The sequence below is a fragment of the Aythya ferina genome, assembly GCF_964211825.1.
Source record: "Aythya ferina genome assembly, chromosome: 5".
In the NCBI taxonomy this organism is placed as follows: Eukaryota; Metazoa; Chordata; class Aves; order Anseriformes; family Anatidae; genus Aythya; species Aythya ferina.
Genome location: NC_140301.1, coordinates 30,974,036 through 30,994,027, shown reverse-complemented (window position 1 = coordinate 30,994,027; position 19,992 = coordinate 30,974,036). Strand labels below are relative to the sequence as shown.

The window sequence follows — 19,992 nt, the reverse complement described above, 5'->3', positions numbered from 1 at the left end:
GAACAATGCCCTCAGACATAGAGTCTGATTTTGCAGTGGTCCCATGTTGAGCCAAGAGTTCAACTCAATCATCCATATGGGTCCCTTCCAACTCAAGACATTCTATGATTCTATGATTTTATCCTGCTCCCCTACCCCCGTTTTGTTTTTTTGTTTTTATTTTCATGCAAAAAGGTAAACAAAATGAACAGACTAACATGCTGTTTTACATTATTTTCCATTGAAGTCTTCAAAGAAATGTCTATTATCTCAGTAAATACCTTCCTTTCAAAAGTCAGGCCTTTCTAAGGATACAAACTTTCTCCTTTCTGAGAGTATTACGGAAAGCATATGAAAGGATAAGGATATAAGGAGATGTTCAAATTAGGTTAGCTCCATACTATTTGCTTATGATCTCTGTTTGATTTTTTCATTTGTCATTCTCTAAATTTTTACTGGTATTTTCATATGTTTGGCTAATAAAACAAAACACACCAGCAAACTTTTGAGCCCTGTTTGATACACTGACCTGCAACTGCATGACCACATAGTTAAATCTGTCATTCCTTCCACATCCAATGAATCTACAGACATGATCTTTTCCTGAGGGAATAAACAGAAACAACTTCAGCAACAACAGTGACATTCTGTGTTTTTATTCCTTTAAATACCTAGCAAGCAACAAGAAAATCTCCATCAAAACACTAGAACTTAGTCATATAGCTTCTAAATATTCTCACTTCACTTGACAGAAGAATGGTTGCTTGTTTATTGTCTCCTTAGGAAACTCCCTGACACACAATTAAAAAAGGTTGTCTTCTTAAAAACAAAAAAAAAAAACAAAAAAAAAAAAAACAGGATTAATTGCAATAATTTTAAAACATTCTTTTAAAAGAAACCTCTACAATTCCAGCAAATATGTAAGTGCTAAGCTATAAATAATACCAATATAAGTGAGATGAGCAATATTATTTTATGAAGGATTTGCAGCAAAATTCTCAACATGAAATTTTGTATATTCATTGCTGCAGTTTCCAGTTAATGAAGTTTCATCTCAAATATTTATGACTCATTTTACAGTCACTGTGGGTATGCTGAAGGAACACGCTCAGAGAAACACATATTAGTCCACTTTTTTGTGGTCAGATTTTCATCTAAGAAATTCAGTAAGCATCCAAAACTTGGTTTGTTCAAGGAAAGCCCATTTTAACTGAAGCAACAACTCCAGTTGTATGGTAAAATCTTTGGAAACTAACTTTCATAAAGAATTGATGAAATGGCAAAGGACAAAAATAGAAAATGTACACATTATTCAAATAACCTAATTCTCTTCCACTTCAGCATGGCTACACATACCTATTACAACTTTGTAAATACCTTGAGGTCCTTTTCTCTCAGTGTGTAACACAACTGTGAGCCTGTGACTGTAGAGCAGGGGGAGAAAAAGACAGTAGTAGCCTGCAGTGAATGGCTGTGCCCTTGAAAAGGTTCCTAGGGAGAGCATGAGGAATGGATAAAAATCATTCCTCGAACTGCACTGTATCACTACAGCTAGCTCTATGGCCCACACCAGAAGCAACCCATCACTGAATTATGCTGCAGAGCTGTAAATGAGTGAGATAAAAGTCGTCAAGGTTGTGTGAGACAGAAACCAACTGAGGGAGTCTCACTCTCGCTGAGTGAGATTTGACAAATCTGTCTTCTCTGATCTGACTGTGTGAACAGATGGCCAAACAACATGATTAAATAAAATAACCATCTGTTGCAGCAGATTTCTTTTAAAAGCAGTGTTTAAAGAGTTAAATGGTATTCTGATAACAAAAATTAGGAGACAGCATCACTGGCAGGAAAAAATAAATGAACAAATAAATCAAGGATGCGATCAATGACTGAACTATAATAAATGGCCATATCACTTAACATACTCCTCCCTCATAATTAATAGATAAGTCATACAGCTACTCACATATTTAAGCATAGATCAGGGTCTTAAAAGAGCTTCTTTGAAGTTTTTCTTTATTCACTGCACTGCATACCTATAAAGTTATGACTCATTTCACCCCTGCAATGAATGACCACACTTTTAATTTTCAAAATTTCTCAAAGCAAAAATAATAAGAAATAGCACATCCCTGCACTTCTGCCAAAAGTTATGCTCACTTCAGTTTCACAGTTTATGTGAAATAAGATTCTAATTCAGAAAGACTCTAAACTATGATCATAACCATGAGAATGTGCATAGTTCTAGGAAAGACTGAAAGGCCTGTTTTGCTTTACCGGGACACATTACACCTGCTTATTTCCTCCCTAAAAGCCTGTTTCTTCACAAATTCCCCAGAAGTAATATATGATAATAAATATATATATTTAAATAAGTCAGCTCCACACATCAAGAGAATTCTGAACAATACTGTCAGTTCATGCCAGCAGTGAGGCAAACACCATATCTTTCATTACATAATATTCAGAGATCAAACCTGCCCGATGTTTGCAAGAAAAGGATTTTTATGACAATTACATTTATTCCTCTGATTTATGTACAAGAAAACTAGAACAGCTTGAAAGTAAGAGAACGTTAGCCCTTTGAGAACAGAATAAGAACTATATACATACACATACATAGTTACATAAATACACACCAAAAAAAGGTTAGAACAAGATAAAAATTGGTATCAGAGGACATACACTATTAGAAGGTAGTTATAAAAATAACCTAAAATTGTCTACATGTTCACTTCCTCTGAACCTGTGAGTCCCCAGAAAATATATATGTGTATATCAAAAGTAAGAAAAAAAAAACTCTGTGCAATAAATAAAGCATTTAATAAAAAATATTCTTCAAGAAGCAAGGACAAAGTTTTTTTCTACTCCCCACTTCGTCTATTTTTCTTTCTTCTGCAATAGATTCTTAGCTCTTACGCTCTAAAAATGTGAAAAGGTAAATAAATTAATAGAAATGGCTTCTAGGAGCCAAGATTTTATGTGAACCAGTTTTCTCTACCATAATCCAACATCCTATTTGATTCAAATCCTTCAAACATGGATAAAAATATCTATGTAAACCATAGATCTCAATACACCCATGAAGTTTATGGGTGACACATTTGTTACTGAAGCCACTTTCCTGATCATCCACAATGTTCCCTATCTAAAGCCACAGCAGTTACACTTGCACAGCAAGTGTGACTAACAGTCACTGCTAGCATTACTGTCACACAAGCAATACAAGCACAGGCTTTTTTCTTTTTTTTTTTTTTGGTTTGTTGGTTTTTCTTCTCCTCCCCCTCCCCAAATATTTATTTATTTATTTATTTATTTTGTATTTTTAAAATGTGTAAGAGAATGATCAGAGAGAAGAATTAAGGAATACTCTAGATTGTTTTCTCATAAGGAAGGTTGTCAAAAGAGTGCCTTCCAAAGAACTTGTAAAGAAATAAGGTTTTAAGTTATATGAAAACTTCCATTTATTACTTTCTCTGAAAAAAATTATATTGAGAAAATAAATAACAAAAAGTGACAGTTGTTTATTTGAATTTTACGTTATTTGGATTATTTGCCTCATTATTCCATTCTTTTCATCTAGACAGCATTTCCTAGGATTCAGCAGAACTAGAGACTTTTTCACAGGAAAACTTCAGAGTTATACTCCCAAAGGAAGAACAATACTAATACTATAGCTTCTGCAAAGCTTTGTAGGAATATTGATAAATGCTTGTCTAAGCCAAAAGGTAAAAAGATGGTAAGTTTTTAAGGAAAAATAACCTTTGCAACCTTTGAACTCAAACTTCACTACACTTGAATTCAAAGTAGAATGTTATATGCAACATTTTAAATACAAATTGAACAACATGAATGCCATAACATGAATGCCATAAATAAGTAAATAGGACTTCAGGTACACAGTTGGATATGGGCTACGTTTTTACAAATACATTGGCATCGTAAAGTAAGCAAATTCCACAATTTTATTTCAGATATTATTTTTCTCCTGTTTCATCTATACCCTCTTAGAGACTTTTCTTTTTCTTTCTTTCTTTTTTTTTTTTTTTTTTTTAGTAATAGAATGAGACTCATACATACAGAAAAAAAAAAGAAAAAAAAAAAGTAGAAAAATTAATTCTGGGCATTTAAAAACCTAGGAGTTACAAGGTATTTGTTTCTTCAAAACTCACGATTCTTAAAATAATTTATTTCAGCAACCGTGGCCAATGGTTTCTAAATTTAGGATTGGTGTCTCTGGACTGGAAAAGCTACAATTCAAAGAGAGATAATATGGACCCCCCTGAAGCTCCTTGCTCAACTATGTAATTAATATTAGATGCTATTGTGAAAGTCTTTAAAAAGACATGAACATAGGAACAGTTTGTTAACACTATCACATGTGACATGCTTGCCCTCTTAAATCTATAGAGGCTGTCAATTTCTGTTGCAATCTAACCTCTATAGCTGATTAGGCAGCACCATATGTCATGCAGATTTTGTTTTATTCGAACTTGGAAAAAAATCTGGCTACTGACAGGGACTGATATATCAGTCAAATCTTCCAGATTCAACATAAATTGTTTAAAGAAAAAAGTCACCTTTGAAACTTTATCTTGAATCTTATACTTGTATATCTCATATATAATGTATACAACAGTGAAGAGATGCCACTGCATATTTCTCTGTATTAGTAGCTTCAGATATTGAAGTATTAAAAGGTGCATCAAAAGTGACTATTCAAAGCTATGATCCTGAATGGTCAAGGAACTGCACCCTGAAAGTATTTCAGGATTTTACGTACTAATAATTATTTCTTCTACAAAGGATTTTTAAATTGGGGGGTTTATTTTTGTCTTATTATGCTTCCCATTTCAACCTTAAAGTAGCCTTTGTAAGTGTTGCCAAGAAAGAAGAAATATAAATATTCTTATCCTTGTTGGCATGTTAAGGACACTCAAATATTCAATGCTAGATAGCTTTGTTTTGTTTAGTTTTGTTTTCTCTTTTTAAGATGGTCTCCTTTCTTTGTATTACCAACAAATACGAAGAGAGTAAAAAACATAAGGAGATTATGTAGATCCAGAATAAACTACAGCTGAGCACAGGTTTTGCAAGCAATTTCATTTTTTGTTGTTCCTTTTATTTTTATGTCATACTGTTTCAAAGTTAAAGTTCATTGTAGCAAAACTTTCAAAAGCTGAATGAGCTACTATTCCATTCTTAACAACCATTTATCAAAAATTTGGAAAATATGGGGAATATTAACTTGAACTATGACTAAATAGAGATTATTGTGATTTTTTTTTAAATATAAAATGACATGCTACCTCCTCCATATCCAGGGTATAGTCCTACCTTGCAATTTCTTCAACACAGCTACTTCCATTTTCAGTACTTGCTTCGGCTGCTGAGCTGACTCGACCTTCAATGCAACATTTTCCCGAGTAAGCAAGTCCAGTGCATCGTAAATTTCTCCAAATCCTCCACCTCCTATTTTCCTTAACTACATTGAAAAAATAAACACAAACAACAACAGATTAAAAAATGGGGAGAAAAAAAGGAAACAAAACGTCAATACTTCCTTGCCCTGTCTTTCAAACTGAAAACACTATTGTATTACTAACAGATTTTAAATGAATATAATTGTATCCTTGAGTAAGTAAAAGAGCTATTGAAAAATCTAAAAAGGTATGGTTAACCACAGACAATTTGGAAGAGAATCATAGGAAAACAAGTTAATATACCTGATGTCCATCTGCACTAAAATTCCTTCATTTAATACACTATAAGAGTACAATTCCCAGCATGAAACTGACCAAAGTCAGCATGCTGAATATATACTTTCCTCAAATAGCCATATGCTACACACAGACCTTCAAATACAAATGCACAGTGGCATTTAAAAATATGCCATCTTTTTCTTTTTTCCTCAGAAATACACAATACTAAAGGTATACAACTTCTTGTACTTAGTGCAAAAAGCCAGAAATTTCTATTCTGTGCAGTGACTCACACAAAAGCTAAATCATAAATGAAAAAAAAGTGGCTAAGATTATCTTTGAATATGTATATTAAATGTTGCTCATCTACTTATGGTTCACTAACACTACTCTTATTAACAGACATTCCAAAGAAACAGGCACCACTGCAACATGCATCTGTTTTAGGAGGAGGTACAAAGAATGCTCCTGGCATATTAACTAGTTTACGCTATACTCAGAGGAAATATTAATAGTTGTGTTTTCACTCTGCTTTAAATATTCACAGGAGACAATGACCCGTCTCTTTCACTATCAAAAATGTCAATGTTATTTCATAATGTTTTCATATGGTGATCTCTCCTGTACCTACCATTGATAAAAGAGAAACGGAGACAAAATGAACAAAAACCAAGGAATATACAATACTTCATTTTCTTTTTTATCTTTAATTATATTTTACCTTGAAATGACTGACGTGATTTTCTAAATGTCACTTTAAAAAGACTACACCATACTAAATGTTGTCTAAACATTCCGAGGATCTAAAGATCAGCAATATGCTGACCTGTCTTCAGATTCTGAAAATGAATCTAATGTCTCCTAATCTAGACAATCAGCCACCTGACTGAGAAGCAAAACACATTTTTAAAAATAGCCTAGACCTCTAAGAAGAAGGAAACAGATCAAATGAGGTATATTCACTTTTTTCCTTACATTTTTAAATCCAAGTCATATCACGTGAAATTTTTATTCTGTAAGATTGCAACAATACTCAGTATTTCATCATGCATTTTATGATCTGAAGATCTTTTACCATTGCAAGCAAGTTTTATTCCAATATTCCTAAAATGAGGAAAATAGGGTTCAAGATAGTTTTTTTCACTTCCTCTGGCCTTACGTTGCCAACTTTAAAAAGGTGCATTGGATAGATGCCACACTAAGTTAAAACTTAACTAACCCACCTAAATATCAGCTTCTATTGCAACATCTGTTGATTGCAAATTCAGATGATCACTTCCTTCTAAAAAGCACACTAGCGGCTGACAAATTCAATCTCCCCTCAGACAGCCTGTATACGTTCTCTGAAGCAGGGTAATGAAAACACAACCACAGGCTTAAGGCTACTACTCCTTAACCAGCACATTTAAAAAAAACTAACAAGTTCAGGTACAGGATATCACAAACCCTGAATAATAAGTTAGTATCTTTGGACATGACTTGTTTTAGGTAGTATTCATGTAAGAATCTGGTGTTAACGCTAAAATGACAACAAACTATGAGAAATAGGGTATTTTCAAGTCCCATGAAATACTTGGTACAACATGGTTAGATTCAGATGTATTTAACATATGCAGACCATTAGTCCTTACAGAAAGGGAACAGATACCATCTAAACATTGGAAAATCTAGCAGGTTTTAATGGGATTCAATATAGATGTATTCGTATGCCTATATGTACAAGTTGTGCAATCAAATGTAGTTTTGTAACTGATTCAGCCACTTGACAGGCCATTTGGCCTGCACCTCTTGGTCTGGTAATGTTCTACCACTTGGTCTGGTAATACCGATATCTTCCTGAGCCCTGAGCTAGTGTCTGGGTTCAAACAGCTAAACACAGATGTTGATCTGACTGTGATTTTCAGCATAAGCACTAGTATAAGCACAGTGGGGACAGTGAAAATGCATGGTGAGAAAGGGTACAAGGAAAAGGAAAGACATGACACAGCCGTCCTTGCCACTCACTGTACAGACTTACAGCAATTTATCATATAACTTCAATTTACCAGCTTTGAGACATGGCCAGACTGAGCAATACTGCCTCTGAAAGTTGTTTTGTTTTGGGCTTGTGGACTAAAATAATAAATGAACAAGCCACCACATTGATAAACAGATCAATTTCTATCCTCAGATGAAATACACCAGAATCATTAACATACATCCAATAATGATGGCAGTCAATAATTCCAGGCACAAATGAACCTCTGATGGCAGAAAAAGAATTTTCCACCTTTGTCACTAGGTCACGCATGACATTCAGCAATGACCTCACACTCTCCTTGGTCTTTTTGCCGCCAATGTCCCAACAGAAACTTTTCATGTTGCTTTTCATATCCCTCACCAGTTTCAACTGTATGCTGAGCTTTGGCTTTCCTAAATACTCATCCCGACACACAAAGGCATTGTCTCCATTTTCCTCTTGAACAGCTCGTCCCCTTTTCCACCCTCTGGTCACTTCCATTTGGCTTTTGAGTTCAAACAACAGCTACCTATTCACTCATTGGTTTCCTCCCACATCTGCTCAATGTATTCTACCTTGACAAGGATTTCTTTGTTTTGTTTTGTTTTGAATCTCAAAAAAATCTACATGCATCAAAATTCTAAAATGATCAGGAGAGTGGAGAAGGAACTATGAGAACTCTGCTTGATTTCCCAGCAAAAATAGTTTAGAACAGATATTATGACTCTCTAGATGTAAATAAAGCATATGAACACCAAAATGGAACAGAGCTATTTACGGTAAAGCCAATATGGGCACACAATCAAATGGATATAAATCAGTCATGAATAAATCTTTGCTGCAATATAACAAACAAAATTCATTTCTACTTGGAAGAGCAGCAACGTCCTGAAAGAGCATTCTATAAGAAGTAACAAGTCTCACGATCTGACTAGTTTCAAGAAGATGCCTGAGCGATTTCCGACTGAGATAATCACTAGCTGATTGGATTCAATATCCTAACAGGAATATTTTTAAAGGAGAAAAAGAATTGCAGGAAGGCATACTCACCACCTTCCATCTTTCTTTGACCAAGATTCCCACACTGAGGATGTCAGGCTGCTCCCCTCCTCCACTCATTGCAACCTCCTGATGCGCGGAAACTGCTATGCAAAGTCTGGGTCAGCAAAAACCATCCAGATCCCCAGGAGTGGCTTCCATTTAACCACTGCCTGAAGAAACAGCACAGAACACAGGATATCAGTGATGAACAGAATGACATGAAATACAGAAACAGTTGTGCTTCTCACCTAGCATGTTACCTAGCTTTTTCATATCCTATAGAAACTTATGTCAGAATTACAGACAACATTCAGCACAGAAAAAAATCCAAGTATATTGTTCCTTAATTGTTTTAACCTGCTCACATTCAAACTACCAAGCCCACCCTCCAAATAATGCCAGTGAATATAAACGTTTTCAAATTTATATTGTGAGTAACAATATGCTGGCAGCTTCAAATTGTTGTAAACCATAATTACATTTTTCAATTTTAATAATAACTTTCTAACCATGAAATAATTAATACATTACTAGATAATTGATTAAATAATAGTAATATACATGTATAATAACAAGCTTGAAAAACTATTAACCTCAAAATTAGAGAAATAAATACTTATATCGAAATTCTAATTTGTATTTAATTTATTATAATGCCTACCAACTACTTCATGTTTTACAATGTAGTTCACATAACTAGTATTATTTATGATTAAATATATCTAAAACTGCAATTTCACTGGTATATGCCAGGGTACAAACAGCTAAAAGGTGAAAGAAAAATTAAAAAAATAAAAAAATAATAAAAAAAACCTTGTGTTGAGTAATTCACTTTAATTCTTCAATTTTGGTGATAATATCTAAGCAAATTTTATATAGCAATATAATTTTTTTTACTTTGGAGATTAGTCCACACATAATGACTCTCATCAGCACCCACTCCAACCAGTCAAAAAGCTTATTTCATTTGCTATGAGCTTTTCTAGAATTGTGCTTGTTAGACTGATATAATGATACAAGCTCTCTTATTCAATGTAAGACTCTTCAAAAGTGTATTTGCGTCAGTTATTTCAATCACTGCCAAAACAGTATTAACTAAAAGTGGAAAGCTCTCTTACCCCTGATTCAGCACACCAATGGTATACAACATCCATACAACCATTCTGGTTTAAATTAACAGGATACATTTTTATACATTGAAGTGCCAAATTTACTACTGTGGTTAAATTATACTTAAAGCAAAAACAAAACCCTAAAATAAAATAAAATAAAATCACTGTTTAATAAACCTAGTTTTAAAGATAGAGATTTAATGTGACAGTGATTGTGTTTTGGTTGTGTTTTTTTTTTTTTTATATTTATATTCATATTCTTCCATATTAGTTTTTTCTATTTAATTTATGTCCTTCTTTCTTGAATTGTAAATTCTGACATTCGAACCAACTCCAACAAAGCAGAAACCTCTGGAGAAAAATTAATCTGAATTAGTTGAAGGTTTGAATTTATACCTAATTAGTTAGAGTGGATTAAATACCTGTGAAAACATGTTCATTATGAATACACAGCCTGAATTGGTTTAATTTAAACAAATGAAGTGAAACCAAATTAAGATATGTATTCTGAGTAAGAGTGTCCACCCTGGAATTTAATCAACTTGAACTAAACCAATTTCAATTGTACTGGTGCTGGTAAATTCTCTCCTGTAGATAAGGTCAAAATTCTAAAGAAAGCCATGGTGATTTATGTTAACACTCTCAGCATTACAAACCACTGACCATAATTACTGACCTTTGTAATAAAGTTATCATAACACAGTCAAGAATTAAGCGGGCCAAAGAGAAAATGAAACAGTATTAACAAAGGGACAAAGGTCTATTAAACACTTCTAAAACTACACATTTACAGCATGTTCAACGATTTTTCTATTTGTCCAAACCTTTGTTTATTCTTCTACCACTTTCCAATTATGGGGTGGTCTTCACTAAGTAGTACTTTTACTGTCTTAACTTTTTTTGACTCTTTTTTTCTTTCCTGGCATTTTTTTATAGAAAGTAATGGAGAAAGTATTCATTTCGCTGCAGCAAAATCTAAAACTGGAAATAATGAATTTTGCTAAAGCTTTCAAACAAGAGAAATAACATCACCTGCAGAAAAAGGAAATGCTTTGCTAAAGCAAAGATATGACAACAATGATTTTAGAGTTTTGTATCAGTATTGCTATCAGCCTTGATCTGGTATCTGATTAGATTTTTATTTTTATTTTTTTGGATACATTTCAAATGACAATTTATAGTCACAGCTTTGACAAACATTTTTGAAAGCTATTGATTCATGGAGGCTTGAGCAGACTAAGGGAGCATCAGTAACTAGCCCAGAATGCAATGTTACAATACATACACCCACAGAACCATGCCATATTTTAAGAAATACGGTAAAAATACTGTTGCTATAGATAACATCTGCATGACCAGGATAACAAAATCTTCATTTATGCACAATTCCTCAATCCTGTTCCAGTACATTAATTGTTTGTTAAATCTCTTGACATCCTATATCATTACAAAGCAAGAAAATCTATTCTACATCATCATACTCTGATATTCAAAACACCAAAATCCCAGGACGCATTAAACAACCACACACAGGAAGCCAAAGTTCTCTCCTGAGTCCCGAAGGCAAGGTGCTAAACACCTCCTGAAGCTTAAGAAGCTAGCCCTATTACAGTGCACGTAGAATAGCAAGTACTGTTTTACCTAAGAAACGCAAATTTTATGAACATGTTGAGGTTAATTTGGACAACCTGATTCTTTAAGACCCCAGATAAAGGAGCCTGAGTATTCAGGTATTCAGAATTCAAGGCCAGGGAGCCTGAAATTAGCCTGAACTTCAACCTGTTCAGGCCACCCTTCACCACCACCCCCCTCAGTGAATACGCAGATGTACTTGATGCATGAGGTTCCAAATGATGAGAAGTCCCCTGCCTTCCTTGATAAAATGTCTCAGCGAGTCCTTTCCTTCACAGCAAGCAGGACTTGTTTTGTTTCAAGGTTTAATCTGCCTAATTTTAGTTTCTTACTACAGGACTTTGTCACACTTTTAGAACTGAATTCCATTCCTGGTAATTTTACCTCATTTAAGCATCTAAACACAGGGATCAAATCATTTTTAACCTCCTCTAAATTAAGCCTTCCTTCCTATCCCACGAGTCTTTTATGTGGTCCTCCTTTGAAACGCCTCTCCTTGCTCCACATTCTTTTTGCAGGATGGGCAGCAACCCTGAGTGAGACATCAACACTGAATTACACTCAGTCATACCAATGCTTAATATGGACAGAAGATGGATTTTCCATTTATTTCTGCTCACAGTCTTATTTCCCTAACCTAAGTTTAAAGCAGATTTATGCTTCTGCTAAATCACAACTGTATCAGATGCTTATACACCTGCAAGTTTACTCTCATGCACTGCTTAAAGCTTTTATTCACAGTCTGTTATAGATTGCTTTTCATTGTTCTAATGTGTACTCTAATTACCTCAACACTGTGAAACTGAAAAATTAAGACTTATTAATGTACTGCAGTGGATAAATATCTTGATACTCCTTACCTAATGACAGAAAACATAATTTGGTATGTGCAGTTTAGGTTACCTTCTTCAAATTTGTATGGAATAAAATGACATTTTTGGAGTGGGCTACCTTTAAAGGTCCCATCCAACTCTAGCTGTTCTCTGATTCTATGATAAAAGGACTTTTTGGACAGACATATATACACATTTTACAGAGGGGGTGCTCAGAACAAAACCAAAACCGAAACTTCTCTGAATTCTGGAGGATTTAAATTCAGATTGTTTGGACCCATTCACAACTCCACAGATGAATAAAAAGTTCATAAAAACTCAGATAGTCCCATTTATATTACAGAAATACAGCCAGCTATTGCTTTCAGCATAGTAGCTGAAGAGTTTATAATGCTGGTAAAGAATTTAAGAAGGTTCCAGCATGCTCTGTATCCCACTGAAGCACATGAATAGTTAATGCTGTATAGTAATGCATTTAAGGTGCAAGCTTTCCCTTATACATTCAAGGGATGAGTCCTTCAGCAGTGCAGTTCTACAGGTGGCAGTAAGGTCATTTTCTGCACAAGGAATTTTTCTTTATTACTCTCCTAGACAAGTAAAGAACATTTTAATTGCAACATATTTCATGAAATTATACATTCATCAGTTTTCCTATCAGACCAGTTTATATCAAGAGAGGAAATAGAGAGGATAACAGAATTACCACAATTAAAGACAATTAGACCTTTGGCAAATTTATTTCCAGGTGACAGTTCATGGAATAACTAGGACAACAAAATGAGTACAGACTTTTTTCCATAACATAAGCCTTCCTTTGCCTGGGAACCGACCACAGTATAATACAGTTATAGGACAATTGGTCCTTACATCCAAAATATAATATTGTACACAAAGCATTAATTATTCAAAACTCTTGTACTCACTTAAACTGCTTTTAACTACATATCACTTCCCCAAAAGACTTCTGTAATTTAGCCCAAACAAGTATATGAAAAGATCATATGCTATCAGATAACAATGCAAAACTTACAGATAAAAGAAGTCACATTTCTAAGGCCTAAGTGTAGTTCAGCACACAAAGACAATCATGTAATGTAATTTGGGTGCATGTACACGTGTAACTGTGTATGTAAGAATTTCTTTAGAGATCACCCTAAACTGAAGCCAATCTCTGCTTACCAGTCTTTATAAATGTTTAAATCTAGACCCAAGGTTGAGAAAATAGCACAGACAATTTTGGTTGAAGGCAGGTACTGTAAATTTCAGGACAAAACAAGGACAGAATATTACTTCTGTTCCACAAAAAGAAAAATATAAGTCCTGTGGCCTCCCATGTGGAATAATATCAATGCTTTGCTATTAGGAACTCTCTGTGTTATTATTTCTATCTGGCTGCCTTCATTCATTTAAATAACTGGAATCCTCCAAAGTCACTTTCCACTTCTGTGCTTTCTACTTTTGAGCAGAAGAAGAATTTAAAGGAGGAAAGGAAAGTCAGTATAAACAGAAAACCAAGGCAGGACATTTTCAAAGGTCTTAACTCCATTTAATTTATGGTAAAGTCTACTTCCATAGACACCCTAAAAATCCTTTTCAAATTGCAAATTCTAAGGCCAAAAATGCCTTAAGTGCATCTATTTGAACACCCAAACTAGAAAGCTATCTTACACTTAGAATATTTTCTGCATGCATTCATTGGAAGTGGGGTTCTTGAACATCACTGAAAATCATTATCCAGCATGTCAATGAGAAAGCTAAATTTAAGACCTTGACCTAAATTTCCAACTGTACTGGTTGTGGGAAAAAAAAAAAAAAAAAAAAAAAAAAAAAAAAAAAAAAAAAAAACTATACATAACCAATGCCATTTTACGTTTTCCTATCTCAAGCTCTTGGGTGCCAAAATTCTCATCACCACTTGCAGATTCCAGGTGTGAAAAGCTCCCAACTGTCTTGTGATCTACTGCCAAAGAGTCTAGATTCCCTTCTGGCAACTTCTGCACATTCAGCTATGTTGTTATTACAAAAGTGGCAATATTTTCCTCAGTTTGAAGACAAAGTTAAATATATAACACTTAGTTTCAAGATACCAGCCTTATTTCAAAAACACATATTTTAAGCTACCACACTATTTCCAGTTTGCAACAGAATCCAGCACAAGAATATTACAAAGAAGTAAAGTAAGGCAAAGTTTATGGAAGGACTATATGATCTTTTACTAAACAGGCAGCAAAAACATACAAGTTTTAGGCACACAAACCCCTTTTCAAGCCCAAATAGGTGCAGCAAATTCAAAATTAAGTTTAACGTGAAAACAATTGCACTGAAATAAACTTTATTATGTTGCTTGATTAGAGCAACTGAAAAGAAAGGTACTTGAGACCTTCCAATAATAAAAAGGAAGCACTGAGGTAAGCGTGTGACAAGGAAAGACTATATGGTTACGGCTCCTGTGAGAAATGCAGGATCTAATTTAGTACCTACAGAAAATCGGAAATTTTTGGCCAGGGAGAACTAGAATGTATCATAAAACAAAAACTCTATTCAAACCATGGTGGTTTTGCCATGGTATTTTTCAGTTGAGTGAGTTAATTTCCTTATTTGATTTGTCACACAATTGCACAAAGACTTATGTCAGAACAAGGGAAAAAGTGGAAGTTAGCTGTGGGGGAGAGGGAAGGGCTGGACTATTTATGTGGTGCTTTCAACTCAAACCAGTTGTTGAACTACAGACTCAGGTGCAGAGCCTTTAAAACTGAAGAAACGGAAACATAAACCTTCAGAGAAGTTAATTTCATTACAATTATATTATTCTCAATTTCCTCACAACTCCTCAAGAGTGAGTTCCAAAAAAAAAAAAAAAAAGATATGAAGATATGTGAAACCTTATTAATTACCCCAAAATCCATTAAAAAATAAGTGTCATTTGTTAAAAAATACATATTTCTGTATCTTTAATCCACTATAACTGTGATAGTTTCAACAAACCTAAGTGGAACCAGAGTAGTATTTTTTCCATGACAAGAATTTATTTTACCTGTCATAAAAGCCTTCACAGAAACAATTTCTCTGATCGCTTACATGATGTAAAACAAATTTTAAACACACAAATAGAAAGGTAGTTCTGCAATTACCTAAATTATACAGCATTACAATAATTGTTTTTAAAATCCTTGTAAAATTGAAGAAGAGTGAAGTGATATTACACGTGGTTTTCAACACTGATACAAAGCTTGAAATCAAACAATGATTTGAAATAGTTACGTAGTAATATAATATCAACCTACTTATAGTTTGGATTTATCTCAAAATAACAATTCTTACAGCATTTTGAAATGTTGGAATAGTCAGTTACAGAGAAAAAAAAGCTGCTGCTAAAGACTGGGCAAGAAAGGGAATAGATACAACTAATAGGTATCAATTTCTGAATAGTTAATCCAATCAAGTAAAGTTCATGGTAAACTCTAAATATAAATGGGAATAACTTTTTTGAAAATACAAAAATCTGCAGAGGCATGTTGGTGAGACGATCAGCAGGGTGACGTGAATAGCAAACTGCCGTCCCCACTGATGGCGTTCAAGTGACTCACAAGCTCTGCCCAGCTGGCAGACCACCAGCCTATGTTCATTGAGCTGTGCCCAGTGCGCAGCTTCCTGTAATAGCCTCGTGTGCAAGAAGGATCTAAATAATGTCTGTTTGGCTTCCTAAAAAGCACTTGACAAAACCTTTTTAAAGAAACTAAACAGACATGGCAAGAAAGGACAAGTCCTCACACACACAAAATAATTGGTTAAGAGGCAGGAAGCAGGACTAGGCAGTTGGTTCAGGTGATAGAAAGAGATCACTAGGAAGAGTTCTGCAAGGAGCAAGCTGTGATCTGTGCAGTTCAGTATTTTCACAGACAACCTGGAAAACAGGGTGACAACTAAGGTAACAAAAATTGGCTGGCAATAACATCTGATTTAGTGGCTTTTTAGTTTGTTGGGTTTTAGTGGTTTTTTAGTTTGTTGGGTTTTGTTTGTTTAATAAAAATTAAAAAAAAAAAAAAAAGGAAAGAGAAAAAAAAAAGAGGGACAACTGTGAGGAACTGTTGAGTGACCTGATGGTACTGAATAACTGAGGAATTAAATGGTAGGTGAGGTTCTGTGTAGATAAAACTCATGTACACCAGAAAAATAATCCTAACTTCTCTTCCTTGCAATCAGAAGATCTTAGTTATTATGATATACAGTTACAAGAGATTGCAACTTAATGATAAATAGTAGTCAAAAACAATGAAATGTTAGCAATTCAGACAAAACAGACAACAGCATGAAGATTATTATTGTGTTTTATATACCCATAGTTCACCGATATTTTGAGTACAGTATGCAGTTCAAATCCTTCCTATCTAAAAACTTAAAATAAGGAAGTTCAGGAAGTGGAACAAGATAATCAGAGATACAGGATAATTTCCACCTGAAGTAATGAATGACATTTTTTTTTCAAATGAGATGATAGGAAATAGAGGGGTACGCAACTGAGGTCTACAGAATCATTAGGGGCATGGAGACATTGGCTAGGAACCATCTACCCATGATCTTATTCAATAAAGGAAATTAAAAAAATAAAATAAAACAGAAGACGTAAGCAGAAGCCAGGCTCAGAACAAACACATGAACAGAGCTCTTCATGAAGTAGTAGCTAATGTGGCAACTTCTTGCCAACAGATGCTGTGAACGGTAAAGGTTTACAATGGTTCAAAGGGACATTGGACAACTACATGGAAAAGAAAACTGTCACAGGTTACTGAAAATATTTATTAACCATATCCAGCTCAGAAGTCCCTGAACAGAAAATTGAGCTTACAATGCACTCTCTTATGCACTCTCTGTTCTCGTATTTTTCTCTCAGGCATCCACTTAAGACCACTGTTGAATACAGACCACTAGTCTGCTCCAGACTGGCCATCTACACGTCTGGGAAGATGGAGAGAGGAAAGAGAAATTCTGCTCCTTGTAACACCATTAATTCATATGATCTGAATTGGCAAGTTGTGATTTGAATTAGATTCTTGTCCATAATCTTTTGTCAATTGCTTAAAAGAATCCCTGACTCTAAACCTGTTGACTAACTACCCATTGTGGGAACAATGACAGAAATATCAACTCAGGTAAACTTTTTTTTTTCCTGGCACTTCTGTAAGGCAGTTATTTTGGACAAAAAAAAAAAAAAAAAAAAAAAAAAAAAAAAAAAAAAAAAGTATATAAACTCTTGTATGCAAGAAACCTTCAGGATCTTCAAGTACAATTTGATCCATCATTTCACCTTCTATTTTCCAAGTTCTGTCTCTCCCTTTTTGGGCTGGGTTTAGTTTAGAATAGTCTCAACATATCTATTTATAGTACTCTTCCCATCAACTGACACATTTCCCATTCCCTCCATTACCAGGCTTCTCATTCAAATTCAGATTTTCACATGCACATTAAAAACTAATACTAATCACTAATATTATAAGCATAAATTCTACCTCTAATCAAGGTGCATCAAGCCATGCTGCAGACAGAAATGAAATTATGTTGATTTAATAACTTTCACCTATACTACAGTCTTGTAACTTTCAACAATTTTCCATATTTGCTCATGTGTTTTTTTTTTTTTTAATTATAATTGAAGTGGAATATTCCCTTTTAAATTTGGTACCCCTACACAGAGCAAGTTTGCAATTCTGTCAAACACTACAATTAGAAATGCTCTCTCCAGATGAAGTATCAAAATCTACTAAGATATATATATTTAGAAAATACAGAATATTAACTCTTAAAAATGAGTTTCTATGTATCTTTTAGTAAATGTTAACTTATATTTAAAAATAGAGAGATTAAAGAAAGCATGGTTTGTAGCAGTCAAGGAGCAGTGTGGGGTTTGAAGCAATTTCAAATATACCAGTGATCAAACAATTCACAGGCTATTAAATGCATCTCACTTTTGGTTACATTTATTCATTCATCTCCTTACATGATGTGGTTATGACCATATTTATATTCTTAAATAAGTATCAAATATTCTCTTATAATACTGCTTTTGCTAAAATCCTTTGTAGTAAGGTTTTAAATTATACCAACTGCTATAAAGTTAAGCTATTCACAGAATATGCTATTACAGTAAAAGACTCAAATGTTAAACTGTACAGTGCTATCAAAACCACTTAACATCATGTAATCTTACTCAAATGATATCACAGCTGACTACAGCTACTTGAATTACAACAGCTCTTTAGATTAATAAAAAAACAAGATTGCTTTAGGAAGTACTATTTTTTCCTATGTACGTAGTTGAAAATTACACCACATGACAGAGAGGTTCTGATTGCAAATTTTAGCAGCAGACAAGTAATTTGCTAAAACATTGCTAAAACTGGAGATATGCTTCACAAAACATACAGATACTACTATAGGTCCATAGAATTACACTCCTCTACTAGTCTAACCTCACTATTCTGCTTCTTATCTTCCTCACTTCCCTTTGAGTAGAATTGCTTTCCAGGTGGCAGTGCTAGTTTAAAAATCTACACGTACATGTAAAGCATAGCTGGTGTTAGATTAGTTGGACACTACCACTGTCAACAATTTATTTTTTCCTCTCTATTCCAGCTAAAAGCCTTGCTTTACACAGTGCAATCATTTCCCCTCCACTCTAATAAAAAAAAATATCCTAAATAGGGACAGATTATGCCAAAATTGATTTGATTACTTAGAACCATCTTAACAACAACAAAAATCTGTGGAATCTGCAATTCGATTTAATTTTAAACCAAAAGCATGGAAAAACATATAGGCATCATCATCTTTAAAACCATAATCTCATCACAACCAGCCTTTAATGTTTACTTTTGTAATGCCTTGCCTACTTCTCACACAGCCAATGATTCTCCTCAATAGGACTAAACACTCCTCAGGAAGTAGAGAAAATTACACATGCACAAACTGAGCCAGTAGAGTTTTAAAGTATGGTGTGAATCAACAGTGACGATCATGGACTGCTTCACAAATGTGAGGATCACGGATGGCTTCCACACAGCAGTCTGCTGAAAACAGCAAATGTGTCTTAGACATGAGTTCATTCATTACTTACAATTTTCCCATTATTTTATCCCACAGATGCCAAAGAATTCAGGCCAAGTGAATCTATGCCAACCCTAAGACAACAATCATCTTTGCTTTCCATGTTATCGTGTAACTCTGTTACACACAAAGTTCAGTATGATAAAAGCAGACCGTAGCTCATTGATCACAGATATTGAATAGACAAGGGATGTTTTTTCCTTCCAGTATCTGGCTTCAGATACAACTAGGAAATGCCTCTAATCATTACATTCAAATAATCCTACATGTTGGATACACAGAACTAACACATTAAGACGCATCTCCTAACTTAAATTTATTTTTCTCTTAATGCAGCTGGTGCAGGCAGCCTGGGCCAGATTTTTAGCAATAAAAATTCACGGAATGAATCTGAACTCACTGAAGGCCAGGTACAGCAATGCTATGTTCTGAGTTCAAATAAAAACTTATTCCATGATCAATTGTTACCTCAGGTAGCATCTACATAAATGACTGCCATAAAACAACTGGGAAGACATATAATACCCTTACAATATGAAACTGATGAAAAGGAGAACAAGAATTCCTGTAATTCTGTTGTCATCTGATACAAT

General features: G+C 34.2%; 1 protein-coding gene across 3 annotated transcripts in view; it reads right to left on the bottom strand.

Moving 5' to 3' along the window:
- TTBK2 (tau tubulin kinase 2) overlaps positions 1 to 19,992 on the bottom strand; it is an 84,701-nt gene that overhangs the window by 55,045 nt on the left and 9,664 nt on the right. For 2 of the 3 annotated variants that reach the window (XM_084519503.1, XM_084519505.1), the window contains exons 2-4: positions 8,731 to 8,891; positions 5,317 to 5,464; positions 509 to 582 (exon numbers count right to left, since the gene is read on the bottom strand). In XM_084519503.1, coding sequence (XP_084375629.1) covers positions 509 to 582; positions 5,317 to 5,464; positions 8,731 to 8,799 — 291 coding nt within the window. In that variant the 5' untranslated portion in view covers positions 8,800 to 8,891. The remainder of the gene's footprint in view (positions 1 to 508; positions 583 to 5,316; positions 5,465 to 8,730; positions 8,892 to 19,992) is intronic. The other variant, XM_084519504.1, reaches the window with a different exon arrangement.